Below are 25,213 nucleotides of genomic sequence, written 5' to 3'. Positions count from 1 at the left end.
GGATGGTAAAGGCAAGTGTGTGAAGTGACACACACTTTACGGTACCTTCTTACTAGGGTAACCCTTCTGCCAAGTCAAGTGGAACTTGGCAGCAACAAGGGTTGGGTTCATTATCTAGGGGTTCCTCTTAACAATATGACACAGAACTGGCTAAAGCCTCCACCCAGTAATCTGGGAAAACATAACACTACCCCAGGTGTCTCTAAGAGGCAATACTTTCCCACTTGTAAGCACTGAGTCTGTGTATAACAAAAGATAGCTTTTATTAAAAGCGAAAGGGAACCACACGTACATTTGGGAAAACACAACAACCACATTCAAAAGCATGTAACCATAGGCAAACCCGACCCCACAGTGCGTTGGGCAGTGTCCTTTGCCTGTTTCCCACCTTGCAGTAGGAAAGTCTGAACAATGAATGTCCCTTTATCACATCACTCTCCACTCCCTCCACTACACCCCACTCACAGCTGGCTGTCCTTGATTAGTGAAGACTCAGAGGTGCATTCACAGGGGTTCACCTCCCACCCAAGAAAGGAGGGGGGACGTTGAGCATTGTCTGTGTGGTTGCTGTGCACCTCTACAACTGGCTGTTTGCCACGGCCTCTGCTGCCACTAGTCACATGCTGCTGCGGTTGGACACTCACTGCCACTTCTGCAATGCCATGTTCTGAGGTTTCACTGCTTAATCCAGGTCTTTAGCGATGTCAGCTCTTCCTGATTTCACTGGGTAGCAGGAAACCTCACTGCCAGTACCGCCTCTGCATTGTCTTTCATTTAACCACTGTCCCTACACCAGGTCTAAGGCATAGCCCCTAGATCTGCTTATCAGTGGCCCAGCTCTGGTCATCACTGAATAGAAAAAATGACTCTCCGTTGAGCCTAATCAGCTCTCTCCTTAAACACTGGGGAGGGGAAAGTAAAATGGTGCCTAGGATTCTTTCAGCAGAGTCCACACCACCAAGTAGAAACACCTATCCCCAACCCCTCTCATTTCCACTGGGAGATGGCATCCCTATCCCTGCTTAGCGAGTGAGGTTCATTTTAGAGTGACCCCCTCAATCAGGGCAAGCAAAGTACAGTTCTGCTGCCCTTTACTCACACAGTAAATATAACAACATTTCATTACCTCTGCACTCAATACTAAAGGGATTTGTAACCCAACACCAGCCAAAAGTGACCATTTTAGAAAAGCAGCTCCACCATGTTGTACATCTAGACTTTTCTCCCAGCTCATCACTAGATGTCAGGGGAGAGCTCATTCAGACCCTGCTTACGTTAGAACAGATCTAAAACAAACAAAAAAAAAAAAGGTCTGGTTGAGGACTATGTTTTGGATTGGTTCCAATATTTTACAAAACAGGCTAGGTCTTCACTGCAAATAAAGGGAGCATTTTTGCAATGAGATAGCTATCTTGCTGTAAACTCATAGTGGACAGACAAGGCACTGTTGTTTTAACCCTGATGCAGCTAGTGGAGGTCAACTCCAGATGGGGCTATCGGGTTGACCTGGGCTAGGTACATTTACAGCAACTCAATGTAAGAAACCACACTTCTTTCTGCAATGAAGATGAAGCTTAACTCTTTATATGAGCACCCACAAATTTTATTGATTTCACTTAGTAGGTGATACACTGCCTGAAGGCGCTGCTTCACTCTGCCACTGGTGAAGTATGTAATCTGAATTAGACTAAAGTTTACAACCCTTAGGAGACTGCACTACTGTGTGCCAAAGGCACAGATCAGGAGGGACTGAGGTGCACAAATGCCCTCAAAGATTAAAATATTCTGTCCTGCAAACAGTCTAATTTAATACCACAAGGCTCCTTAGAAATGTGTACACCCTAAATAAAGAAACAAAACGAAAGAAAAACGTTCACCATTATCCAACCAGTTCTCATATTGAATACACACACCAATACCCATAAAGCTAATGGCAAGAAACAGGTCCCGCTGAATACACTTAAAGGATGTCTACTCTGGGAGTTGGGAAATATGATTGCAGCATGTGTAGGCATACCTGAGCTAGCTCTGATCTAGCTAGATCAAAGCTAGCTAGAGTAACTATAGACACCTTTAGAAAATTTCCACTAGAAATTCAATTTAAAAGTCCTGATTGAATTGCTTGTCTATGTTCAAGGTTACAGCCTGTTTTCTCTCTGGGTAGAGGTAGCCCCAGATAGCATAGCATGCTGGAGAGTAGCTACTGTCCACAGATATCTGGCACTGATTCTAACCAGACTGTCATTCTCAGGTCAGTCTCTGCATTTCTGCTGACGAGTTTGCCTTCATCATGAGATCATGTCTTTCCAGAGAAATCCCACTAATGCCTTTATTCTGTGAAAGTAGTATATAAAGAGGGAGGCTTTCTGATTCTCCACTGTGCAGTCCAGCAAAGACATCACTGTCCCCAGAGACTGCACTGTCTTCTCTCTACCGTCGAACTTGCAGCAGCAGAAAACATGGACATTACCATCCAGCACCCCTGGTTCAAACGAGCTCTTGGACCCTTATTTCCAAGCCGTTTGTTTGACCAGTATTTCGGAGAGGGTCTTTTCGATTATGATCTCCTGCCTTTGTTCTCTTCCACCATCAGCCCCTATTACAGGCACTCTCTCTTCCGCACCGTTCTGGAATCAGGCATTTCAGAGGTAAGACTCCTTTACTGGATACCATTTACCTCTGTTGCCAGTTCATTAATAGTAACAACCACCTGCTACTTTCCTTGATTCAATTAGACTATGTAATTTAGCTCTGATGTGAACAGGTGCAGGAAAACTAGCAGGTTTCCTGCAAAATACTAAGCCCACCTGACCATCACAGGAAATTATCACAGGAAATCTTTGCAAAGGAAATAATTTTTTCCCTTTAAGAAAAAGATTTGACCTATAGTATTTTTACAATACTATAAAAAGATTACTTTAAGACCCTGACAGCAGTTTGCCATGTGCTGGGGAAAAAACAAAGCTTCCTCTGTTACATGAACATACGTATTCAGCTTACTTTTGTTGGGGATGGGACTCCAGGTATAAATTCAATCTTGAGCATGAACGATCTCCTTTCTTTTCTTTTTTTCACCATCTCATGACTTCTGTGTTATAATCCCACACTGGAAATCCCAAGAAGAGTCCTCCAAAGACTATATGCAAAATGAACATTTTGTATGTTGGGCTGTATTCAAAACAGTCGGATCTGAAATGTCAAAGCGAGCGCAGATGTTTGTTCTTTCTGCATTCTACTAACCTTCCTGAGGTTTCCTCCAAAAATCTAGCAGAAGCCCAGCAGAGCTAGAGCTGCAAGAACTTTATTAGACTTACAAGCCAGGCCACAAAACTGCAGATCACACTTTCTTCCTGAATCCATGCAGCTTAACAGAGAAAGTGTGGTTTAAAGGAGAGAGTAAAAACCAAAGGTGCGAGCTTAACAAAATAGGTGAAGCTACATAACTGATATAATTTCACCGCTAGCTGCTGAGCACAACCCAAATGTCCAATAAATCTCTAATGATAGATTCTGAAAAATAATCGAGTGATAGAGTGACACAATGAGAGCAGTGTGAAGGGATGCAAACTCAAGGAGCAATAAGGATGTCTTAGAATTCTACCAACCTTGCAATTACAGGGCCTTAGCCAAAGCGCATTTACATTAATGGAGAACTCTATTGACTTCAGTGGGCTTTGGATCAGGCCCATAACCATTCTCTAGCCTTCTTAAACCACTTCTGAGACAATCGTGCTCAGGATGAGACTGAGAAATACTTTGTTTTTAAGTCAACAAATTATTGTTTTATTTTATTACTATATTAATTGCAGGTGAGGTCTGACCGGGAAAAGTTTACAATCTTCCTGGATGTAAAACACTTCTCTCCTGAAGATCTGAGTGTGAAGATTATGGATGACTTTGTGGAAATCCACGGCAAGCACAATGAGAGACAGGTAAGCAGAAAAAGCATGCAACTTTGGAGGGAATTATCCTGCTCTTTTCTCTTTCTGACTTTAAGGTGTTCCATATATATATGTTATATAAGTTAACTGTAGAGCTGGGTGAATTTCCTACCAATATTTGCTTATATATAAGTTGGGGAAGTACAACTGGGAAGGATACTGTTCTCTACTTTTTCCAGAATTATTTTTCAAAGGTTAAACCTAAATTCACTAAATGTAGGTTCCCGGCTCTGGCAAACCAGATTTCTTATAATAATGAGAAAATGTCTCTGTTGTTTATTTTCAATCATCAAGCTCCATAACAGTCAGATGACAATGTGTACTGTTCAGTAATAATGTCTGACTAGAAAAAGAATGTTATCTGAAGCTGTCAAAGAATGACTGAGTTTCCATAATCCAGGATTACTTGTGGAAAGCTGAGTTTTCATATGCTTGGTTGGAGGAGAAGAGCAAAACAGACAAAACCAAAAGAACAAAGGGCCTAAGGCTTGCAAACTGACCAAATATGACAAGGAAATTCAAGCAAGGATTGAAGTGTGAATAATAACAACACCAGTGGCGGGAGAGAGGAGGGGGCACAAACTCTTCTCATCCATGAAGACACTTGTTGGGAAAACAAAACTTCAGAGCCCAATCAGTATTTGTTTTATATATATATATTTCAGACTACTTTACCATAAAGGGAGAGAAAAGACACTTTAATGTCAATCTTTCTTTTTATTTCTCATTCTTTCAGCTAACAGCATCAGAGGAGCCAGGATTATAGCCTCTTGTTCCATTCAATGATGTTTCCAACATTCTGAAATATAAGCATTCATTTTCAGAGCGCTGAGCACCTACAGCTTCAACTGAAATAAATGGGAGCTGCAGGTGCTCAGCACTGCTGACAGTCATGCCCAGCATCGTGTGGTAAGGGCCAAATTCTGCTCTGATTGACACACTTTGTAGCTCAGTTGGCCTGAGTGTTATTGCACAGGATATCAGCCAAGGCAGGATTTGTCCCTAATAAATTGTAGTGTAGAATAAAATGCATATACATTCATAGCTGTGCCTGAGACCGTGATCTCATTCTGAGCCAAATGTGGCTTTGAAATAACTGTTTGGAATTCAGTGTAAACATGGAGTCACACTCCGGTGATGTAGATTAAAACATGCTTTGGGGTGTGCCTAAAGTCACAGCAGGCACTGCTTCTGACCGCGCCATCTGTTCCCTCTGTCTGTTGTCAGGACGACTATGGCTACATTTCCCGTGAATTCCACCGCAGATACCGCCTGCCTTCCAACGTGGACCAATCTGCCATCACCTGCTCCCTGTCTGCTGATGGCATGCTGACTTTCTCTGGCCCCAAAGTCCAGTCCAACATGGACACCAGCTACAGTGAGAGACCCATTCCTGTATCCCGAGAGGAGAAGCCTGCCTCGGCTCCTTCTTCCTAGGCTGATCCTGCTGATGAAGCATCCAGGCGTCTGTCACCGTTCGCAGGCCTCATTCACAGAGTCATTACATAGGTATCAGTGAATATCTAGAGGGGGTTATTTTTTGTTTTAAATTTTTCTTGGATGACTGAGGGGCTGGGTGAGCAGCTAGTGGACTTTGAAGCTTAAGCCTAAACATTATGATGTCAGGTGACATGAAACAAGTGTGCTGCCAAACTGATGTATTTGCTGAAAAGGTCTTTAAACTGTACTGGATTTGGTAACATCTACCAAATATGAATAAGTGCACAACTAACATTAGCTCCCAACACACCCATCATTAGCACAAGGCTTGTGCAGTGAAAAGCCCGGCAGACCTTCTCTAGCCTAAAGAAATTAAAATCAGAGCTAAGCTGATTACTGTGGAAAAAACCCAGAGAGACTGTGCACTTGCAATGAATGTGCCATGAGTTTCTTAGAACAAAAGCGAGAACAACAGTGTGTAATGTTTCGGAATTGCAACATTTTTTTCAGCAAAGTCTTTAAGTGTATCTGTTTACACCACTGCAGTGTCATCTTCCTTTAGTGCCAACTGATGCAAGGACAAGCATGTCTTTCCAATGTCTCTGTAGACCCTTTGCGGGGGTCCATCATTGTGCTGAGGCTTCAAATCCCTACCGAGCTCTTCCCAGCCTGCATGTAGCATACCATCTTTCTTAATCTTGCTGTAATTCTAATATAGCTTCAACTGTTCTAATGATATCTGACACACAATCTGAGAACTCAGTCAGTGGCAGTCAATAAAGAAAATGTGAAACAAGCAATTGGCATTTTGTTTATTTATTTCCTTCCAAGGTCTTTTTAGTTAAAATGTCACACACTGGTTCTACCTCTGCTCAGAATACATGTTCACTCCAAACAGAAATATCAACAAAAGACCAGTTCTTACACTCTCCTGTTTTTCTCTGTTAAAACCCCCAGATATTTAATTCAGTTGCCTCAATAGAGACGACAATGAAGACCTTTTTTATGTAATAAAATATAGTGGATAACATTCCAAAGCTTTGATTAACTATTGTTGTGAGCACACATAGATACATTCCCTTTTAACTCTCCCCACAATTAAAACGCATTAGGTCAGCTGTTCTCCAATCAGCATGCATATACTGCTAGTGGGATGCGGGCTGCAATCAGTTGGGATGTGTTGGTTTTTTTTAAAGTACAGTGTCAAAATAAAAATCTATTATAACTGCTAAGTATTAAAATCACAAATTTAGTGCACCAAGTACTTTGAGTTTTAGATGTGACACACTGGGTCTGAAAGGCTGAGATCTGCAGCACCAGGTGAACCTTTATAGTGGAAAAATCAGGAACGGTTTTACTCATATACTATATAGGGATAGTCCCTCCTAACTAGGGACAGTAGATGTCAAGAGTCTACTTAGATATTAGACCTATTAATGCTTGGTGGTAATATTAAAAGATCTATACACAACAAAGCAGATTCAAGAGCACATCAAGCGCACGGTCCTCTGGGAAGATCATCCTTCTATTCCAGGGGTTCTCTAACTTCATTGCCTCATGACTCCCTTCTGACAACAACAATTACTACACGACCCCTGGACGGGGATCGAAGTGTGAGCCTGCCCAAGCCCAGCTGCCCAGGTTGGGGGGCCAAAGCCAACACCTGAGCCCCACCGCTCTGGGTGTGGGCGGGGGGGGGCAAAGCTGAAGCCTAAGGGCTTCCCTATAACCCTGGGCCCCACTGCCCAGGACTGAAGCTCTCGGGCTTGGGCTTTGGCTCTGGGCCCCAGCAAGTCTAACGCCAGCCCTGATGACCCCATTAAAATGGGGTCATGACGCCCTTCAGTGTCCTGACCCACAGTTTGAGAACCGCCGTTCTGTTCCTACAAAGGAAGTGGCAGAGCACTTCAAAAAGAGTGCTAACTCAGGATCAGGCTTTGCCCCGCAGAAACACCCACCAGCCTCTTCCTCTCTACTGTGGTTCACTTGGTAACCAAACAATTGATCTCTCTTTTGGTATGTGTAAGATTAACCTTAAAATGCAACATAAACACATGACTATTTAAAAGAGAACTTCCTCCGACTGCACCTCGTCCCTAAAGCCAGGAGTGTGGATGGGGGTGAGGAGAACTTCAGCTGTTAATCAGGTGCCATCAGAAGAGCCTCTGCAACTCGCTTCCCCTCTCTGTGCTTGTGATTCCTCTCCCGCCCTTTATCTGCCTTGTCTATTTAGTTTGTACTCTCCTTGGGGCAGAGATGCTCTGCATAAGTTTGGAGAGTACCTAGCACAATGGGGGCCTTTGATACCAGCTGGGGCTGATAGGTGCTACTGTAATATACATAACAGTAATAATCCATCGTAAGACAAAATGAAGTACAGCTGTAGACAATGAATTTGCTATCAGGCTCAATACAGCAAGGTACTGAGCACCCTCAACGCCTGCTGAACTCTGCGTGTGCTGAGAGCACTCAGCATCTTACAGGATCACGCTGCATTTTGCTGGGTCAATCACATAATAAAGAATGGCACTTGCTTTGCCCCCTGTTTTAATTCATGGCCAAAATCTGTTCTGAGTTACACTGAAGTAAAAAGAAAAGGAGTACTTGTGGCACCTTAGAGACTAACCAATTTATTTGAGCATGAGCTTTCGTGAGCTACAGCTCACTTCATCAGATGCATACCGTAGAAACTGCAGCAGACTTTATATATACACAGAGAATATGAAACAATACCTCCTCCCACCCCACTGTCCTGCTGGTAATAGCTTATCTAAAGTGATCATCAGGTGGGCCATTTCCAGCACAAATCCAGGTTTTCTCACCTTCCACCCCCCCACACAAATTCACTCTCCTGCTGGTGCTAGCCCATCCAAAGTGACAACTCTTTACATAATCAAGTCGGGCTATTTCCTGCATAAATCCAGGTTTTCTCACATCCCCCCCACCCCCATACACACACAAACTCACTCTCCTGCTGGTAATAGCTCATCTAAACTGACCACTCTCCAAGTTTAAATCCAAGTTAAACCAGAACATCGGGGGGGGGGGTAGGAAAAAACAAGAGGAAACAGGCTACCTTGCATAATGACTTAGCCACTCCCAGTCTCTATTTAAGCCTAAATTAATAGTATTCAATTTGCAAATGAATTCCAATTCAGCAGTTTCTCGCTGGAGTCTGGATTTGAAGTTTTTTTGTTTTAAGATAGTGACCTTCATGTCTGTGATTGCGTGACCAGAGAGATTGAAGTGTTCTCCGACTGGTTTATGAATGTTATAATTCTTGACATCTGATTTGTGTCCATTTATTCTTTTACGTGGAGACTGTCCAGTTTGACCAATGTACAATGTCCAATGTCCAGTTTGACCAATGTATGGGGGTGAGGAGGAGAACTTCACCTGTTAATCAGGTGCCATCAGAAGAGCCTCTGCAACTCGCTTCCCCTCTCTGTGCTTGTGATTCCTCTCCCGCCCTTTATCTGCCTTGTCTATTTAGTTTGTACTCTCCTTGGGGCAGAGATGCTCTGCATAAGTTTGGAGAGTACCTAGCACAATGGGGGCCTTTGATACCAGCTGGGGCTGATAGGTCCATCGTAAGACAAAATGAAGTACAGCTGTAGACAATGAATTTGCTATCAGGCTCAATACAGCAAGGTACTGAGCACCCTCAACGCCTGCTGAACTCTGCGTGTGCTGAGAGCACTCAGCATCTTACAGGATCACGCTGCATTTTGCTGGGTCGATCACATAATAAAGAATGGCACTTGCTTTGCCCCCTGTTTTAATTCATGGCCAAAATCTGTTCTGAGTTACACTGAAGTAAAAAGAAAAGGAGTACTTGTGGCACCTTAGAGACTAACCAATTTATTTGAGCATGAGCTTTCGTGAGCTACAGCATTTCGTGAGCTACATGTACATTGGTCAAACTGGACAGTCTCTATGTAAAAGAATAAATGGACACAAATCAGATGTCAAGAATTATAACATTCATAAACCAGTCGGAGAACACTTCAATCTCTCTGGTCACGCAATCACAGACATGAAGGTCGCTATCTTAAAACAAAAAAACTTCAAATCCAGACTCCAGCGAGAAACTGCTGAATTGGAATTCATTTGCAAATTGGATACTATTAATTTAGGCTTAAATAGAGACTGGGAGTGGCTAAGTCATTATGCAAGGTAGCCTGTTTCCTCTTGTTTTTTCCTACCCCCCCCCCCCCGATGTTCTGGTTTAACTTGGATTTAAACTTGGAGAGTGGTCAGTTTAGATGAGCTATTACCAGCAGGAGAGTGAGTTTGTGCGTGTATGGGGGTGGGGGGGATGTGAGAAAACCTGGATTTATGCAGGAAATAGCCCGACTTGATTATGTAAAGAGTTGTCACTTTGGATGGGCTAGCACCAGCAGGAGAGTGAATTTGTGTGGGGGGGTGGAGGGTGAGAAAACCTGGATTTGTGCTGGAAATGGCCCACCTGATGATCACTTTAGATAAGCTATTACCAGCAGGACAGTGGGGTGGGAGGAGGTATTGTTTCATATTCTCTGTGTATATATAAAGTCTGCTGCAGTTTCCACGGTATGCATCTGATGAAGTGAGCTGTAGCTCACAAAAGCTCATTCTCAAATAAATTGGTTAGTCTCTAAGGTGCCACAAGTACTCCTTTTCTTTTTGCGAATACAGACTAACACGGCTGTTACTCTGAAAACTGAAGTAAAAGCAGAGTAACTCAACTGAATCCCCTGGCATTGCTCTGGGTTTACACCGGTGTAAATTACAGCCGATTTGGGCCCTCTACACTAGCTTTGTGTTTGACATGAGCTGAGCCAGCCCTCTCACAGAACTGCCTTTCACGGTACAGCACACATTCAAGCTGATGACTTTCTGTGCTGTCTCCACCTTCATAGGTGGCTGACCCACACCTGTGGCTGCAGACAGGGAAGACTCAAAGGTGATAAAGGCAGAGGAAGAGGAGGAGGAAGCAGCATGCTATGTGTGCCTGGCACATTCCCAGGGTGGGCATAGTGACGCTTGTCTGACAGACAGGGAGAAGCTGTTGCATGTGTAGCCTAGCCCAAAGCAGCCTGAAATCTGCTGCCACTAAAGCCACCTGCTAAGCATCTGAGGAGAGAGGAACCACCTTCTTATACTGCCCTATGAGCTGTGCCTGAGGTGAACCCCTTCCCCTGCAGCAGCAGCCCAGGCCCCAGGCGGTAGAGGGAGGAGAGAAGCGGAGACTGCCCAGAACTGTGCTCAGTACCTTAAAGGTATGCTGCTGTTCATCTGTGAGGGACAAGTAAGGGTGTCGAGGGTGGGAAAAGCAAGGATACAAGGGAAACAGGAGGCAAACAAGAGGGAGGCTGAGGTGTGACTGTTCTGTAATTCATACGTAATGGGGTGCCATGGATTTTATTGTCCTTTGCTTTTACTCACTTGGTTTTTTATTTAATTAATTAGTGAGAGAGTCTAAGGGCTTTTCTCATTTCTTTTTTTAAACTAAGAGTTTGCTGAATTTTCTTCTTGACGGAGGAACACGTGAATGAACGTTTCCCGGGGAAAACAAGCTTATAACAACATGAGGCCTATATTAGAGTGATCAATTGGAAGCAACTACTGCCACTGCCCTAAAGCTACCCTAACTTGGATTGGCAGCTGAACTGGCCCCTGCTGCCCTCAGCACTAGTGTAGGGGGGTGTACAAAGGTAGCAGAAAGCCAGCTATGCTCCCCTCCTCGTGTGCAGCTCTGGCGCACCTGAGACGCTGGTCTGTGACGTGTTCACAGCTCATTCCTGAGAGGACATGTTACTCAAGCTGCCCTGCCAAATGGGGGCACAACAAATGCCTAGTTGCTAGAGTAACTAGTTGTGCAAATTTGCATAGGCAGGTGAGCAGAGGCCAGGTTCACTATTTCTGCTCCAGCCACTCTGTGTGACGTCGGTGGCAGAAAGGGAGGTAATCTGGCCAGCTCAGAATTCCACCAGTGGAGAAGAGCTCTCTACTGGTGTAAAGTGGTGCAGGCAGTTCCTACACCGACTTCCCCCACCTCAGTGTTGAAGGAGATGTGTCTGTGGTGGCATTCTGCTGATTGTCTATGGGTGCAGGACCACCATAGCCAGCGGGTGTAAATTAGGATAGCCTCTAAGCAGTTCTAACTTATACCAGAGTTGGAGCTGGGATAGCCAGTGAAACAGGTAGGTGTAACTGGCCCTCTTCCCAGCCCGCACCAACTGTATCTTGCTGGAGTAACTGCAGCCTTTAAAGTAATAGTCTTTTCACTCACTCACATACTAACAGCCACAATGACTCATTCATGATTTTTCAAATATCTAGCCCAAATGTCTAAATCCTATATCCTTCGATCTTTCTCATCTGGAAGCAACTATTTTAATCTTTCTCTGGAGACAGTACAGCCCATAAAAGTTGGAGTTTTATGTCCTCTAAAACTAAGAAGATCTCTTATATCTTAATTGAAGATCTTCTTAACCACCCGCCAATTTGTAAATGCTACCAACACACAATCTTGTAGACCGAAGTCAGAGAATCTTTTAACCTTTATAATTTGATCTTCAGGAAAAGAGTAAAATACCACTCAATCAAATAGTATAGACATCTGACATCATAAATGAGCCAAGGTCTCTGCCTTTACTTTAGGGATAGCTTTGAAAATCAGTAGATTTAGTTAACTTGTCCTGGGCCCTTCTGCAATAGTTTATCTAATACTCTCCAGCTCTGCATCCAGCCTTTTGCTCTACCCAGAGTTAACACCTAAATGCTCACCCAGCACCTGAGATCTTACTCTTACGTCAGGCACAACACTTCAAATGTCCCAGCCCCGTCTCAGATCCAAATCTTCAAGGAACCCCAGAACACAGCCCGTTTACCTCCCCCTGTCTCTACCTCATCAACTCCGGGAGCTCGGGGTACATTGCAGTAATCAGTTGCAACCCCAGCACTGTAACGACAAAATCATCCTTCCTCCTGTCCTGTCACTATGAGAAATTCTATCCTCCTGCTCTGTGCACTTAACCCAGAAAAGATAATTGTTTTCCCTCCATGGTGTAAATGTTCTTTTATTAGTTCTTGTCTCCCAGAAGGCTCTATCACACTCTGCAACGTTGGAAACTGTTACTATTGCGGTTCCCCCAGAGTTGCTTGTGAAATTCATTTGTGAACAGAGTCATTAACATTTTTTAAGGTATAGTAGATCTTCAAAGTTTAGGTTTAGTAACTTAGCCAGGACTTTTTCCACAAGGAAAAAGATCTGGGGATTTTATCCACAGGAGACTGTTAGGTTTTGTGGTCACATTTAGTTTTTCCAACATTTGAGGGGTTTTTTATAGTAGTATATAGCTATAAGCAAGTGTTTTTATTTGGAATGGGTTTTCATTCATCCTGTTGTAGTGCATTTTTACCACCTTTTAACAGTACGTTGTAATTTCCATTCAGAGACTTCAACTCACTTGCCTATTTAGTATAAACAGCTTTTACTTTCCCTCCAGCTCTCCAAGGAAGTCACTGAAGCTTTAAATTTATGTCCTGGGTAGGATCAGTTTCAACATTCCTTTGACTAAATGACTGCACAGTGGCAGGGACTGTTAGGTTTTGTGATCACGTTTAGTTTTCCAACATTTGAGCTTTCTCATATAGTAGTATGGCAGCTTGAGTGAACAGTCTGTGCCTCCACCGAGCATGCTGCAGGGCAGGGCTTTAAGAAGTCCGGTCTATCAGTGGGATCTTTGTTTTTGGCCATTGCAGTTAGAATTTTTACAGCCAGGGTTAGGTTTTTCTCACAAGAAGAACTCTTTATTTAGAGCACTTTTCTTCAGTTCTGACAGAAGTCAAAGACTTTTAGTGTTTCAGGCTTTTGGGATATGTCAAAAAGAAAAGGAGTACTTGTGGCACCTTAGAGACTAACCAATTTATATGGATCTTGGGTCGTAGATAGAATATCCCAGGTCGGGGTTCCAGGGGTATGTCTGTGTGGATTTGATCTTGTGCTTTTTCAGGAAGTTTCTTGAGCAAATGCTGTAGTTGCTTTTGGTAACTCTCAGTGGGATCATATGTCAGTGAGCATTCATCAGCTTTGGAATCAGGCTCGACCCCTCCCTCAGAAGACTTAATTTTTGAATAGCAGTACTACTGTCTGGGGAGCTGCAGAACCCACTGTGTTACTGGACAGGCTTCTAGGGGTCTGGAAGAGGCATTATATGCACCAGGAGAGGGACTGAGACCTCTGCTTGCTCATTTGCCGTAGTAGAATTAGTCAGTGACTGTAAAAAGTTCTTCACAGATTCCAAGGCCAGAAGAGACATGAGCATCTTGTCTGACTTCATGTATAGCACAGACCATAGAAACCACCTCAAAATCATTCCTGGAGCAGATCATTTAGAATATATCCAATACTGATTTAAAAATCATCAGTGATGGACAAACCACCACGACCCTTGGTAAATTGTTCCAATGATTAATTACTCTCACCGTTAAAAATCTACGCCTTATTTCCAGTCCGAATTTGTCTAGTTTCAACTTCCAGCCTTTAGATCGTGTTATACCTTGCTGTGCGAGATTGTTCTTGTGAACGTTCATTTGAATTCCAAATGGCTGTGAAGTCTAAATCACTTATGTAACCCTTTTTATGATTGGTAAATCCTTTTTTGGGGTTAGGGGACTAGAACTGAAACAGTACTCCGGGTGACTTCCACGGCAGCATCATAATATTTTCACTATATTCTACCCCATTCTTCATATATCCTGACATCTCTGTCTGCTTTTCTGATCACTGATGCACATTGAACAGATGTTCTCTAGCTGCCTAACTTCCTGAGTGCTTACTAAATGTTCCATTCACCAACATTTATTTTGAATTTCTGTCATACTGCAGCAACCTTGTCATGTGAAGAAGTGATTCATTCCACAAGATGTCAGCCTTTCCCGTATTTCCAGCAAATGAGCTGAACTGTTGTAAGAAATTCCTCAGAAAGTGTTGCTGGAAATGTCAGTTTTTTCAGTAAGCTCAAGGGGGGGCTTGCAAACTGTATCATAATGCATATGCACAAAGGGACAGACTTAAAGTTGCATGGAAAACTATAATATTGACATGTCTTGATTTGACTGACTTTGCAACTCAGACAACATAGATGTGGGAGTTGTTGTATATAATGTCCTCATTTTTTTAAAAAAAAGAAAACACATTCTATCATGTGCAACTGTAATAATCCTCCTCCGCTTGCATCATCAGCGGAGTTTGAGTAAAGTTCACTGCAGCACAGATCTCTACCATTTGAGCTAAACGATTAACCACATTAGCTAGCAGCAGCAGAAAGCTGTTATCTTCTGTGGATTAGCCACTAGACAGTTAAATAGTGGGCTACATATGCATGCTTGGACCAAATTTCTTGCCAGCATACTAAAACACATAGATTTGAAAGACCCTTTCTGAAACTCTGTGGCTAAGTGGATGGCACTTGAGACTACCACATTAGAAAGCTCGGGTCTCCCATCTTGTGTAGCCTCACACTAGGGCTGGGTTGTAAAGGGCACAGAATTGACATCAGTTAGATGAAGTGGTGAATCTAGAACTCCTAGTTTCCAATCCTGTGTACTTCCCTTTGGCCAAAGGGTATTTTGATGGGGAAATGCCTTTTGGTCCATACATATCCACATAGGATATGTTTACACTAGCGTGTGTGGCCTTACTGTAGTTCAGGTTAAATTATTGCCAATGAACTTTTTTAAATGCTAACCTGGACACAACAAAAGGTTTTTTTCCCCACAACACAAAAGTTGGTCATTTACTGAGTCTAGGGCAGCAACAGCAGGCGGATGAGGGGGCCTGGGAGGTTCAGCTCTGTGTGGAATGCTGAGGCAAAATGCTGAAGGGGTGTAATTTGGCCAAATCTGAACAGATTTGCATGGGGCCCAGAAAAGACACCTCCCTGACCTCAGGACTACCCCTTCTGCCAAATGTTACAGACCTTGGAGGGTCCTAGAGCTCTTCAAAACAACAGACTGACAAATATTAGGCAACCTAGCACAGGAATCCTGGCTTCTCCCCCTCTAATAAAATATTATTTCAGGAAGCCCATCTATTCTGCAAAACATTTGATCTACAACCACACATCATTGGTCACTATATTCTACCTGTTTGCACCTTTTTAGGGCCACACAATGCCAGCCCTCTGTGGGTACATATGGACCAGACTGCATTGGTACCAGCGGGGTTACAATGTGACAGGGGGAGGTCATGGAGAACACAGAAGTGGATAAGAGCCTCCTGCATTCCCCAGGCAGGTGCTCCATCCATAGCAGTAGGGGTGGGCCGGAGGGGGAGGTGGGGAGACAAGCTGCTTGAATGGGTGACTGTTGGTACAGTGACTTCAAAGGCAACTGCAGTGACATCCACAGAGTGCCCAGGGGAAAAGGTGCTGTCTCCACCCTGTGGAATACCTCTGTGCCAGGTGTATTTATTTGAGGCTGCATATAGGAAGGTACAGGAGATGACCTGGGCCTTAGAATGTAAGTTCTTTGGGACATTACTTATGTAAAATGCTGGGTACATTTATGGTTTTGTACAAGAAATGATAATATCTTAAAGAGGTGATAAATTTAAATTACAATAATAAATAATCACCTAATGGCCATTGATCAATATACCTAACGGGGATTCTTAGGGAGGAAAATCAATATCCCGAAGGACTAGATATGTGCTATCTTTTCCCAAACTGAGGCTTGTGCTGTTCAGCAGACCCGGAGTCACAGCACTGGTACATTTCTACCTAAACCAGTATTTACCTTTTGGAAATGGTGCCCCATTATTTAATTGCATTATTTCCAAAATTAGTACCAGCTGAGCTATTCTTTCAAGAATAATATTAGAGAGCTGGAGAAGCACTAACTGACTAAACTTGTGATGTAATTTTTGGCTGCAACATCTCGAGGAGCTGATGCTCCTGGGATGTATGCCACAGGGTGGGTGCAAGACGATGCCCCCGGTAGGGTTTATCACCCGGCAGTCTGTGTCTACTCATTGGCAGTGGCTTTCTTTCCTGGGTTTGCAGCTCTCGTAGTGCTTTGTCTGGGAGAATTCAAAATGCAGTCAATTGTTTGTTTCATTATCCTTCTATTAAGATGATATGTGTGTGACATACAACTCACAGAATACACCATCTCTGATCATAACACGTTTAAGACATCAATGAAATATATATGTAAGGCATAATATCTATTAGTTTGGCATGTGATTTGTCTGGAGATCAATTGCCAGTTTGATCTTGAGAAAGAAGGATGGAAAAAATCTTTTTGCTTTTTCTTTACTTTTTAAAATGTCTGTTTTGTATTTAGTATCAGAAGGGTGGCCGTGTTAGTCTGGATCTGTAAAAGCGGCAAAGAGTCCTGTGGCACCTTATAGACTAACAGACGCATTGGAGCATGAGCTTTCGTGGGTGAACACCCACTTCGTCGGATCAGTCTCTGAGCTGATGAATTCCTGTCCTTTCAACCTTCTATCAGAGCTGCTGCTGCTCTGAAAGCCTGAAAGGGTTTCAAGTCCTCCCCTGCCCTTGCTGTTAGTAATATTACTATTGGATATGGCAGTTCTAGTGCTTGCTAATAGATGGCAGCAGTGACATGTCATTGGGATTTAACAAACCCTGCAATTTAAAGGGAATATAGAACCTAAAAGGTCACTTTCCATTCTGTAGAATGCTGACTGTATGTTCTTTTCACTGATGTTTTTCCTCAGCAATCATTATTTTAGTTTTCTTTTCCTTTGACAATGTATTCGAAAGGAAGCTGGGCAGCACTATTGTCCGCTCTGTCTAGTATTTTCCACCCACTCAGGGTGCTGTCAGCCTGCCACCACAGGAGTTAATGTACTGCAGTTTGCCCTCCAAATGGCTAATTACAACTTCAATTTTTCACTGAAAAAGTCTCTCAAAGTATCAGCCAGAGTTTTCAAACCCACTTTCCTACTTGCCACTTTCCAACTCTACCAAAATAAAATATGGAAGCCAGAACATGCAACACAAAGGCTGTGGTATGTTCAGAGCTGTAAATCTTAGCTGGTGTGACAGATCATTGCCACAGAAAAAGACTGGAAACCACCCCCAGAGAGAGGTAGTGATGGTGCCAAAACATCAACGCAAATCCCTATGGCCAGCGGATGGGAAAGAAGGAGAAAGCTCCAAAACACCCACACAATACTGAGGAGACAATCACCACTGAATATGTCAGCTTTCCAAACCCCTGGGACTGTTATCCGGGGTTCTTTCAACCCAAAGCTCTTGGTAACTTTTACTCTGTGCAAGGTGGTGTCAGGACATAAATCAGGGGAGACACGGCCATCCGACCGGTAGATGGCTGGCACAAACAGGACAACGCAAAAGTGCTTTCACTTAAAGCTAAACTTTACTTAGTCTCAAGCACTTACACACGTCCGCAAAAGGTTAGTAAAACACCCCCAACCCTTGATAATCACCAAAGCTGAGTGTGGCTCTCGAGTGGCACAGCAGCAGACTTCCGGTGGCCAAATCTTCCGTTTGCCGGTGAGGACTGCAAGATGTATCCAGAGGGAGAGTCCAAAAAGAGTCAAACTACCTCAAACTTTTCCCCCTTGTTTATACATTAGACATGTCCCTTAAAGAAAACTTGTTACAAGCAGTTTCAGTGGTCCAGCAAAAGGTTCCTTCTGATTATTGATTAACCAGGTGTGGGTTTTTCCAGAGTTTGCAGCCTTGCGGCCCCCAACAGACATTCCTGGGGCACATACTGCTCTTCTAAAATGCATGTATCAGCCACTTCAACACAATTCTTATCAGGAAGGACGTGGGGTCAAGTTGCCCTCTCTGTGGCACCCAAAGACCCCCGCTCCCCTTCTGCCTTGGTTAAGCTAAGCCTGCTGACTTGGCCAATTTACAGCCTGCTGACTTGGCTGCTTTTAGCAATAAGCCATAGTGGTTTCAGGCACTTTACTGGTTTGCCAAAGTCTCCCCGTACAGGACAGCCATGACTCTTTAAGGGGGATGCATTCCTGTTAGTGAAGAATGGCTATAGTGCTGGGCATATCACTGCCGATCAAAAGAGCTACTCCTTGAAATACAGTGCTGAGGACAGATAGGCAAACTCTGCCCTCCAGTGTGGGCATCTTCTTTCTTTCTCCTTCCACAACCTCTGGTGTGTGTATAGGGCATCCCCCAGTTTCCATCATTTATTTCTGTCTTATGCTGGTCTGTTCAGGCCTTACCTCCTGTTGGAACCTGCTGTGCATCCTGGAGTTCATTTCCGTAGGGAGTTAGTTCTACGTGACAGTGTTATCAACCCTGTGCACAACCTTAGGTCCACGGCTCCTTATTCATCTATTGGAGCTGTCCACATGTGGACATTCTCCCATCTGCCACCTGGGGGACGTGCGTGGTAGCTTCAGATGCCCCAAGATGCCTCTCTCATATTTATTAAGGATTGAGAAAGCCACTCCCATCTCAACTCCCTCCCCACTGAGGTTCCAGCTGCTCTCACCCCCTTCACCTGCTTCCTATTTAAAAAAGAAGTGCTGTATTGCCACCACTCCCCGCCACAGCACTGCCAGGGTGCTATGGACAAAGTCGGACCTGCATTGTGTTCACAACCCTTGCACTGGCTCTGCTTCCGTTAAAATCACACCGTTGAAGTCAGCAGGAGCTCTACATGCACATACCAGGACAGTATTTGGCTCAGTTAATCTTCATATTAAGGTAGCTGATCGAGTATTCGCTGCTGGTGCTAAAAGGTGATCCACAAAGGACTTCTCAAAACAATGAGCTTGTGTCCCTCTCTGTCAAGCTGTCCTGCAGTGGTTCAAGAGTGCCAGCCTCAGGGCAGACTGTGAAGAAGCAGGGCACAAACCTCAAATTGGTTGTGACTTCAATACTTAGATTTCACCAATCAATTATCGAGGGTGAACTTCTCCAGCACTGTAACAGCCTTAATGCAGACAGTCTTCGTGATGATCAATCCTGCCACCCAGGTAAGCTTACCTATGTGATAGATGGTCCCAGAGATCACAGCTATATTCAGGAGTACTTGTGGCACCTTAGAGACTAACCAATTTATTTGAGCATGAGCTTTCATGAGCTACAGCTCACTTCATCAGATGTATACCGTGGAAACTGCAGCAGACTTTATATACACACAGAGAATATGAAACAATACCTTATCTAAAGTGATCAACAGGTGGGCCATTTCCAGCACAAATCCAGGTTTTCTCACCCAACCTGGATTTGTGCTGGAAATGGCCCACCTGTTGATCACTTTAGATAAGCTATTACCAGCAGGACAGTGGAGTGGGAGGAGGTATTGTTTCATATTCTCTGTGTGTATATAAAGTCTGCTGCAGTTTCCACGGTATGCATCTGATGAAGTGAGCTGTAGCTCACGAAAGCTCATGCTCAAATAAATTGGTTAGTCTCTAAGGTGCCACAAGTACTCCTTTTCTTTTTGCGAATACAGACTAACACGGCTGTTACTCTGAAAGCTATATTCAGGTTACTCCCAGTCCCAAAGGACCAGTCACTTACCCCAGGTCTACTGTACCTTAGATCTCACACCAAAGACAACGCATGTCTAGCCAATCCTATAATAAGCTATCTAAAGGAAATAAGAGTTATTCACAAGGTTAAAGCATGTAAGCGTGTATACACACAAATGAGTTCCAGTCTCAAATTTCAAAAGGTAACAGAAGCTTCTATAATAAACAAGCTCTACATGTTCTTTAGGGCTAACCCAGGCCAAGCACTGGGGAAGCTGCTTAGTAATCCTTGCCCTTCAGAGTCCAAGCAGCACAAAAGATACAATTTCTGCTCATTAGGGCTTTTTATTCCTTCCCCCCTTCTGCTCTGAGTTGCAAGTTCAGCTGGTGGGAGGAATTCCGTTACACATCTCTTCTTCATGGGGATGAGGGGAGCAGTCAACAAAGTCTTTTGTCCTCTGATATTCCACAGTGGTTCATCTGGTGATGATGGGCCTTCTTTTGCTAGGCAGGAGATAACATGAGTTCAATCCTTGAGGGGGCCATTTAGGGATCTGGGGCAAAAATTAGGGATTGGTCCTGCTTTGAGCAGGGGGTGGGACTAGATGACCTCCTGAGGTCCCTTCCAACCCTGATACTCTATGACTCTATGATCTTGTAATGGGATATTCACCACCCCACCCCCACTAGTCCTGGAGAGGTTAAATTAATATAGGCACAAGAGACCAATTAGCCATAGACTGCACCTGGAGGGGAGCTAAGGCTCATTGAGGCTTTTGGGGATGAAGCTCACCTAGGCAGACACAGGCGGGGCTTCTAAAAAGCCAGGAAGCTGGCACCAGAGATTCCTTCAGTGGGGAAGCCTATAGCCACACTCCCTGATGGGGCTGGGGAGGAGGGAATGAATAGTAGGAGCCTGCAATAGGCAGTATAGGAAGGCACCCAGGAAAGGAGCAGTAATGGCTGGGAGAATAAAGACCTGAGCTGCTGGGTCGAGGGTCTCTGGATTAGAACCTGGTGTAGAGGATGGACACAGGTTTTCTTAGAAGCCACTGTGGGAGTGGCACACGAGGGGCAGCCTACATGGGGACTGCAGGGGTCAGTTTGGAAGGAGACTTTGATAATACTCCAGAAGGGGGGGAACTTCAATGTGACTTGGCCGGAGGTCTAAGCCATGAAGAGGAAAGCGCTGTAGCTCTTGGATCATGAGAGAGGCCATGAAGCGAGCGAGTGGGATGACGGGCTGAGCAACCGCTGGAAGAGGGATCTGACCATATGGTGAACTAATCCCCAAATGGGCCACTAGGAGGCACCAGAGCAATAAGAGAGCGGTCCCTGTTACACACCTCCTGTGGAAAACTAGTTTCACACTTGTTAATGCCCCTCTTCTGTCTGGTGACTTACAGATATAGGAAGCAAACATTTAAATATTACCTTATAACATGGTATATAGATACTATAAGTGAGATTAATGCATGCAGCAATTTACAAGCATTCCATAAAGTCTAAATGCTAAGCACATAAAAACTCTACCCATTTTAACAATACCAACACACAGGTGAGCCAGACTGGTTCCAGCTATGTACTTGTCAGTGTTCAGTTAAGACTTAGGGGCCTTAGCATGAGGTGGCACCTGGTCTGCCAGTGCCACAGCTTCTTTGTGTTGAATAAGGAAGGCCTGGATTTTATTTTCCTGCTTATTATTTTTACATTAAAGAAAACAAATTAGGACTGTCTAATTTAGTCTTCCTTGGTTTTGCTGAAAGACCTCCTGGGGGTTTCAGAGAATATGTAGGGTGAAATTTCTCACACTGTTAAGTGAAGGGATGGGGGTGCTGCATGCTTGTCAAAGATGTCTTTCCTCCAAAACATTTATTAAGAATCTGTCCACGTTCTCTAATAATTTATAAATTTTAAAACAGTTCATAATAGAGTGATATGGATCATTTAAATCATTTATGTGGTTCAGCAGGATGGAACAGTTATACAGTAAGAAAAGACAGCTCTCTCTCTCTCTCTAATATAATTAATTAATTAATATATTTTTTTTGATATCTGGCTATTCCATTATTTCCACTTGAGTTTCAAGTCATCTGCATATGCTAAGCTCTCTGTATGACTGCGATCACAAACTGCAATGTGATCATTCAGTGATCATTAGATCATTCAGTTCTAACATTCTGGTTCACCTTAAAGATTTTCACGTCTCACTGGCTTTTCAACAAGCCACTTGAATATATCACCTGATTTTAATATAAGACAAATACCTTGCTACACGTTTAATTATTAGAAATGCAGAAAATTGAATACAATGAACTTAATTACTGAGGACAGTATGATTCAATGGAATTTTGTGCATAGATTCTCTGTAAGGATGTGCAATCGTTTAAGAAAGAAGATTTCATGCTAGCAATAGAGACTAACTTTTCACTCTGAGGGCTAAAGTAATTCTACTGTCTTCACAATATTTTTTCCTATTAAATGTAAGAGAGAGATGGTTTGGGACACTGCATAGCATACAAGATACGAACAAGATCTCGTATAGAGTGCACGCCAGTGAGTTTAGATCAAAAGTAGACTTCTCCCTTCCTAAGAAAAGCAAAGACATCCACTTGCTCCACCCTGAAGTAGACTGATCATTCTGACACAGCACATGTTAAAATAATAAACAGAGATCAAGGCTGTTTATGGTTTGAGACCAACAACAAAACTTGAGACAACCAAAGGGTATATATTTTCATCCGGTTTCTCCTTTGGTGAGATAGCATATGGAAAATTCACGAGTTTGAAATATTGAATATTTGAAATATTGGTCTCTAGCAGAGTGCAACAGAATCAGCATACGATTATTTTGTTCCTGGTCTAGAATATAACCTACACCTGGAGATCATGGTTTAAATATTGAAGTAAAGGGTTTTAATCATAAGTTACCTATTCAAATTTATAGCTGACAAATTGCAGAGTGCTGTTGAACTGTTGCTCTTACATTTTATACGTTAACTGTACAGCTGAAAAAGCATTCTTTTAACCAACTGATTAAAAAATAAATTCTGGTTGAAGATATTTTATGTGTAATTTTGAAGCAAGACAAACATTCTTTACTCATCAAGTACCTAACATTAAGAAAAGGCATTTCAATAGAATCTGTGATTGCATTTGCAAAAGCCTTTAATTACCAGTTATTATTAGACGGATTTGTACAAGGAAACTTTGGAAGCAGGGAATCAATTGATTTTTATTAATTACACCCCTGAAAAGCTAGCATTCTTCCCCCTCTGGCATGAAACCCGTGCACAGTTTACGATAACAGAGTTATCCAACGCCCATGTCCCTGCAGAGTGAAGCCTGTCAATAAGGCAGATGTCAATCCACACTTGTGAAGCTGCTGAGGAGCAATGCTTTCACTACCCCGACCAAAACAGACACTTTGATAAAATATTTGCAGTACCGGAAGAAATATGTCCATGGATTTTCAGATTCTATTTGCACTCAAGCAAAATATAACTGTTAATTAGCTGAGGAAAGTTAGAGACTCTTTCTTCTACTGCAAAATAAAAAATCAAGGCTCTAACCATTTTTTTTAATCCCTAGCTCACATCTCTGCTAATTTTTAAGAAACTAAAAGAGACTCTTGAAGAGATTGAAAAACACTGGTGTGAAATAATTAAACACCAATATTTTTGATAGACCTGATCAAGCGATTAAAAGCATAAAAATCTCTTACAAAAAACAAAAAGCTCCTTAGATGATTTGGTGTTCACAGAGGCACGCCAAAGAAAGTTCTCAATGTATGTGTGGCTGGCTTGGGCCAAAAAGAAATGGATTCAGAAACTGAATGAAGCTTCTCTGTTCAGAGGTCTCCATATAGAGAAATAAAAGCAGCTAATATTTTGGCGTCCTACTCTGTTGTTAGAAACAACACCAATTTATAAGCTAATGAGCTCTTTGTGAAACCTTCACCTTCTTCCCTATCATGAAATATTAAAATAAACATACAACCTAGGGGGAAAAAAGTCTGACTCATACTATGATGGCTGGTTTAAAAATCCCCTGAAATTCCACGTCTCGGGAGAGAAGTGGGGGTTTTAGGAGGAATTTACCCTTGGGCAGAGCTTTTGCAAATGAGCTCAGACGTTTTACCATGGGGCGGGGGGGAGGGAGGGCATGAAGGAGGCAGGAAGGTTATTGCATGAAAATGGGACAAGTGGGTGGACAATGCTGGGAATACTGCCTGAGTGAAGGGGATGCAGCTACAGGAAGGATAAGGGAGGATAAGTAGGTAGAGGTAGAATTATACAGATATATGAAGATAGTGACAAGAAGCTTAAATATGACATGCTAATTGTTAGGGAGCCAGTGGCAGGATACAAAGGAGAGTGATATGATCACGCAAACTAGCAAGAAAGAGAACCTGGCAGATGGATTTTTTTTTATAGACTGAAGGGGGCCAAGATTTAAGCTAGCTTGTGCCAAGGGAATCCAATGACCCTGACTAGAGCTGTAGTTTAGGAACAGCTGCTCAGTCACTGGAGTTCAGGAGAATTACAAAACATGGCAGTTTTTGAAACTCAAGGACTCAAGAAAACTGACATAGCACTTAGCTCTCAGTGAGTATCCCGATTTCTTTTCAGCTGGGGAGACTTTTCCCAGAGGCCACTGTGCAGTTCAGTCAAAACCTTTTAGTGCCAGCTATGTGACTGGCACTGTACAATGCACCAGAGACAAGCTCTGCATTGAGAAGCTTCCAATGATTTGCTTTACCCACAAGAGCCAGACAGATTTTTATTGGTAGGATGCTGATAATATAAGAGACTAGAAGTCTCCAAGGGCCAGACTGCCTGCTTCATAGTGGTGTCTTTAGGTTGGGTGAGGATGGAGAGCCTCTTCCGCTCAGTTCAAATCCTTCTGCACAGTAGGAAAACCAGCACTGGCCCAGGAGCCCCCCACTTAAAGAAGTGCCTAAAGTTAAGGATGCCCATGGCCAGTTAGTCAGTGCCTGACTGCAGAAGTGCTACAAGTAGCCAGTGCTTCTGCCATGCTTGTGCATTTCTTCCCCATACAACCCCCCTTGTGCAGGTAAACCCTTCTCCATCTGGAGTCTCCAAGCTACCACCCTCGCCACATTCAAATCCCTCCTGAAGACTGATGTCTTCTATGCCACCCACAGGGGAGTCATGAGTCTAAAACCCTCCAAAAATTGCTCCTTCCACTGCCTCCTGTCTTCTTTGTGTCTTTTAAATCAGTTCCTCAGAGCAGGGCCCATCTCCACTAAAGGAGCTAATATAAATAATAATAATGCAAATTAAGCCATATTACCTTATGAGGAGTAAATAGCAGT

General features: G+C 43.3%; 1 protein-coding gene across 1 annotated transcript; it reads left to right on the top strand.

Annotated features, from left to right (window-relative positions):
- Nucleotides 1-2,396: 2,396 nt before the first annotated feature.
- Nucleotides 2,397-6,144, top strand: CRYAA (crystallin alpha A). Its single transcript, XM_048865298.2, has 3 exons — nucleotides 2,397-2,648; nucleotides 3,810-3,932; nucleotides 5,169-6,144. The coding sequence occupies exons 1-3, from the start codon at nucleotides 2,460-2,462 to the stop codon at nucleotides 5,376-5,378; spliced, it is 522 nt and encodes a 173-aa protein (XP_048721255.1). The 5' UTR covers nucleotides 2,397-2,459; the 3' UTR covers nucleotides 5,379-6,144.
- The last annotated feature ends 19,069 nt before the right edge of the window (nucleotides 6,145-25,213 follow it).

Source organism: Caretta caretta, chromosome 1, assembly GCF_965140235.1.
Source record: "Caretta caretta isolate rCarCar2 chromosome 1, rCarCar1.hap1, whole genome shotgun sequence".
In the NCBI taxonomy this organism is placed as follows: Eukaryota; Metazoa; Chordata; order Testudines; family Cheloniidae; genus Caretta; species Caretta caretta.
Note: the sequence above shows the minus strand (reverse complement) of the source record. Positions and strands in the feature narration are given on the sequence as shown.

Coding starts and splice junctions, on each gene's coding strand:
- CRYAA (XM_048865298.2), top strand. CDS start 2,460: ATGGACATTACCATCCAGCACCCCTGGTTCAAACGAGCTCTTGGACCC. Junction 2,649..3,809: donor TGGAATCAGGCATTTCAGAG/GTAAGACTCCTT, acceptor TATTAATTGCAG/GTGAGGTCTGACCGGGAAAA. Junction 3,933..5,168: donor GCAAGCACAATGAGAGACAG/GTAAGCAGAAAA, acceptor GTCTGTTGTCAG/GACGACTATGGCTACATTTC.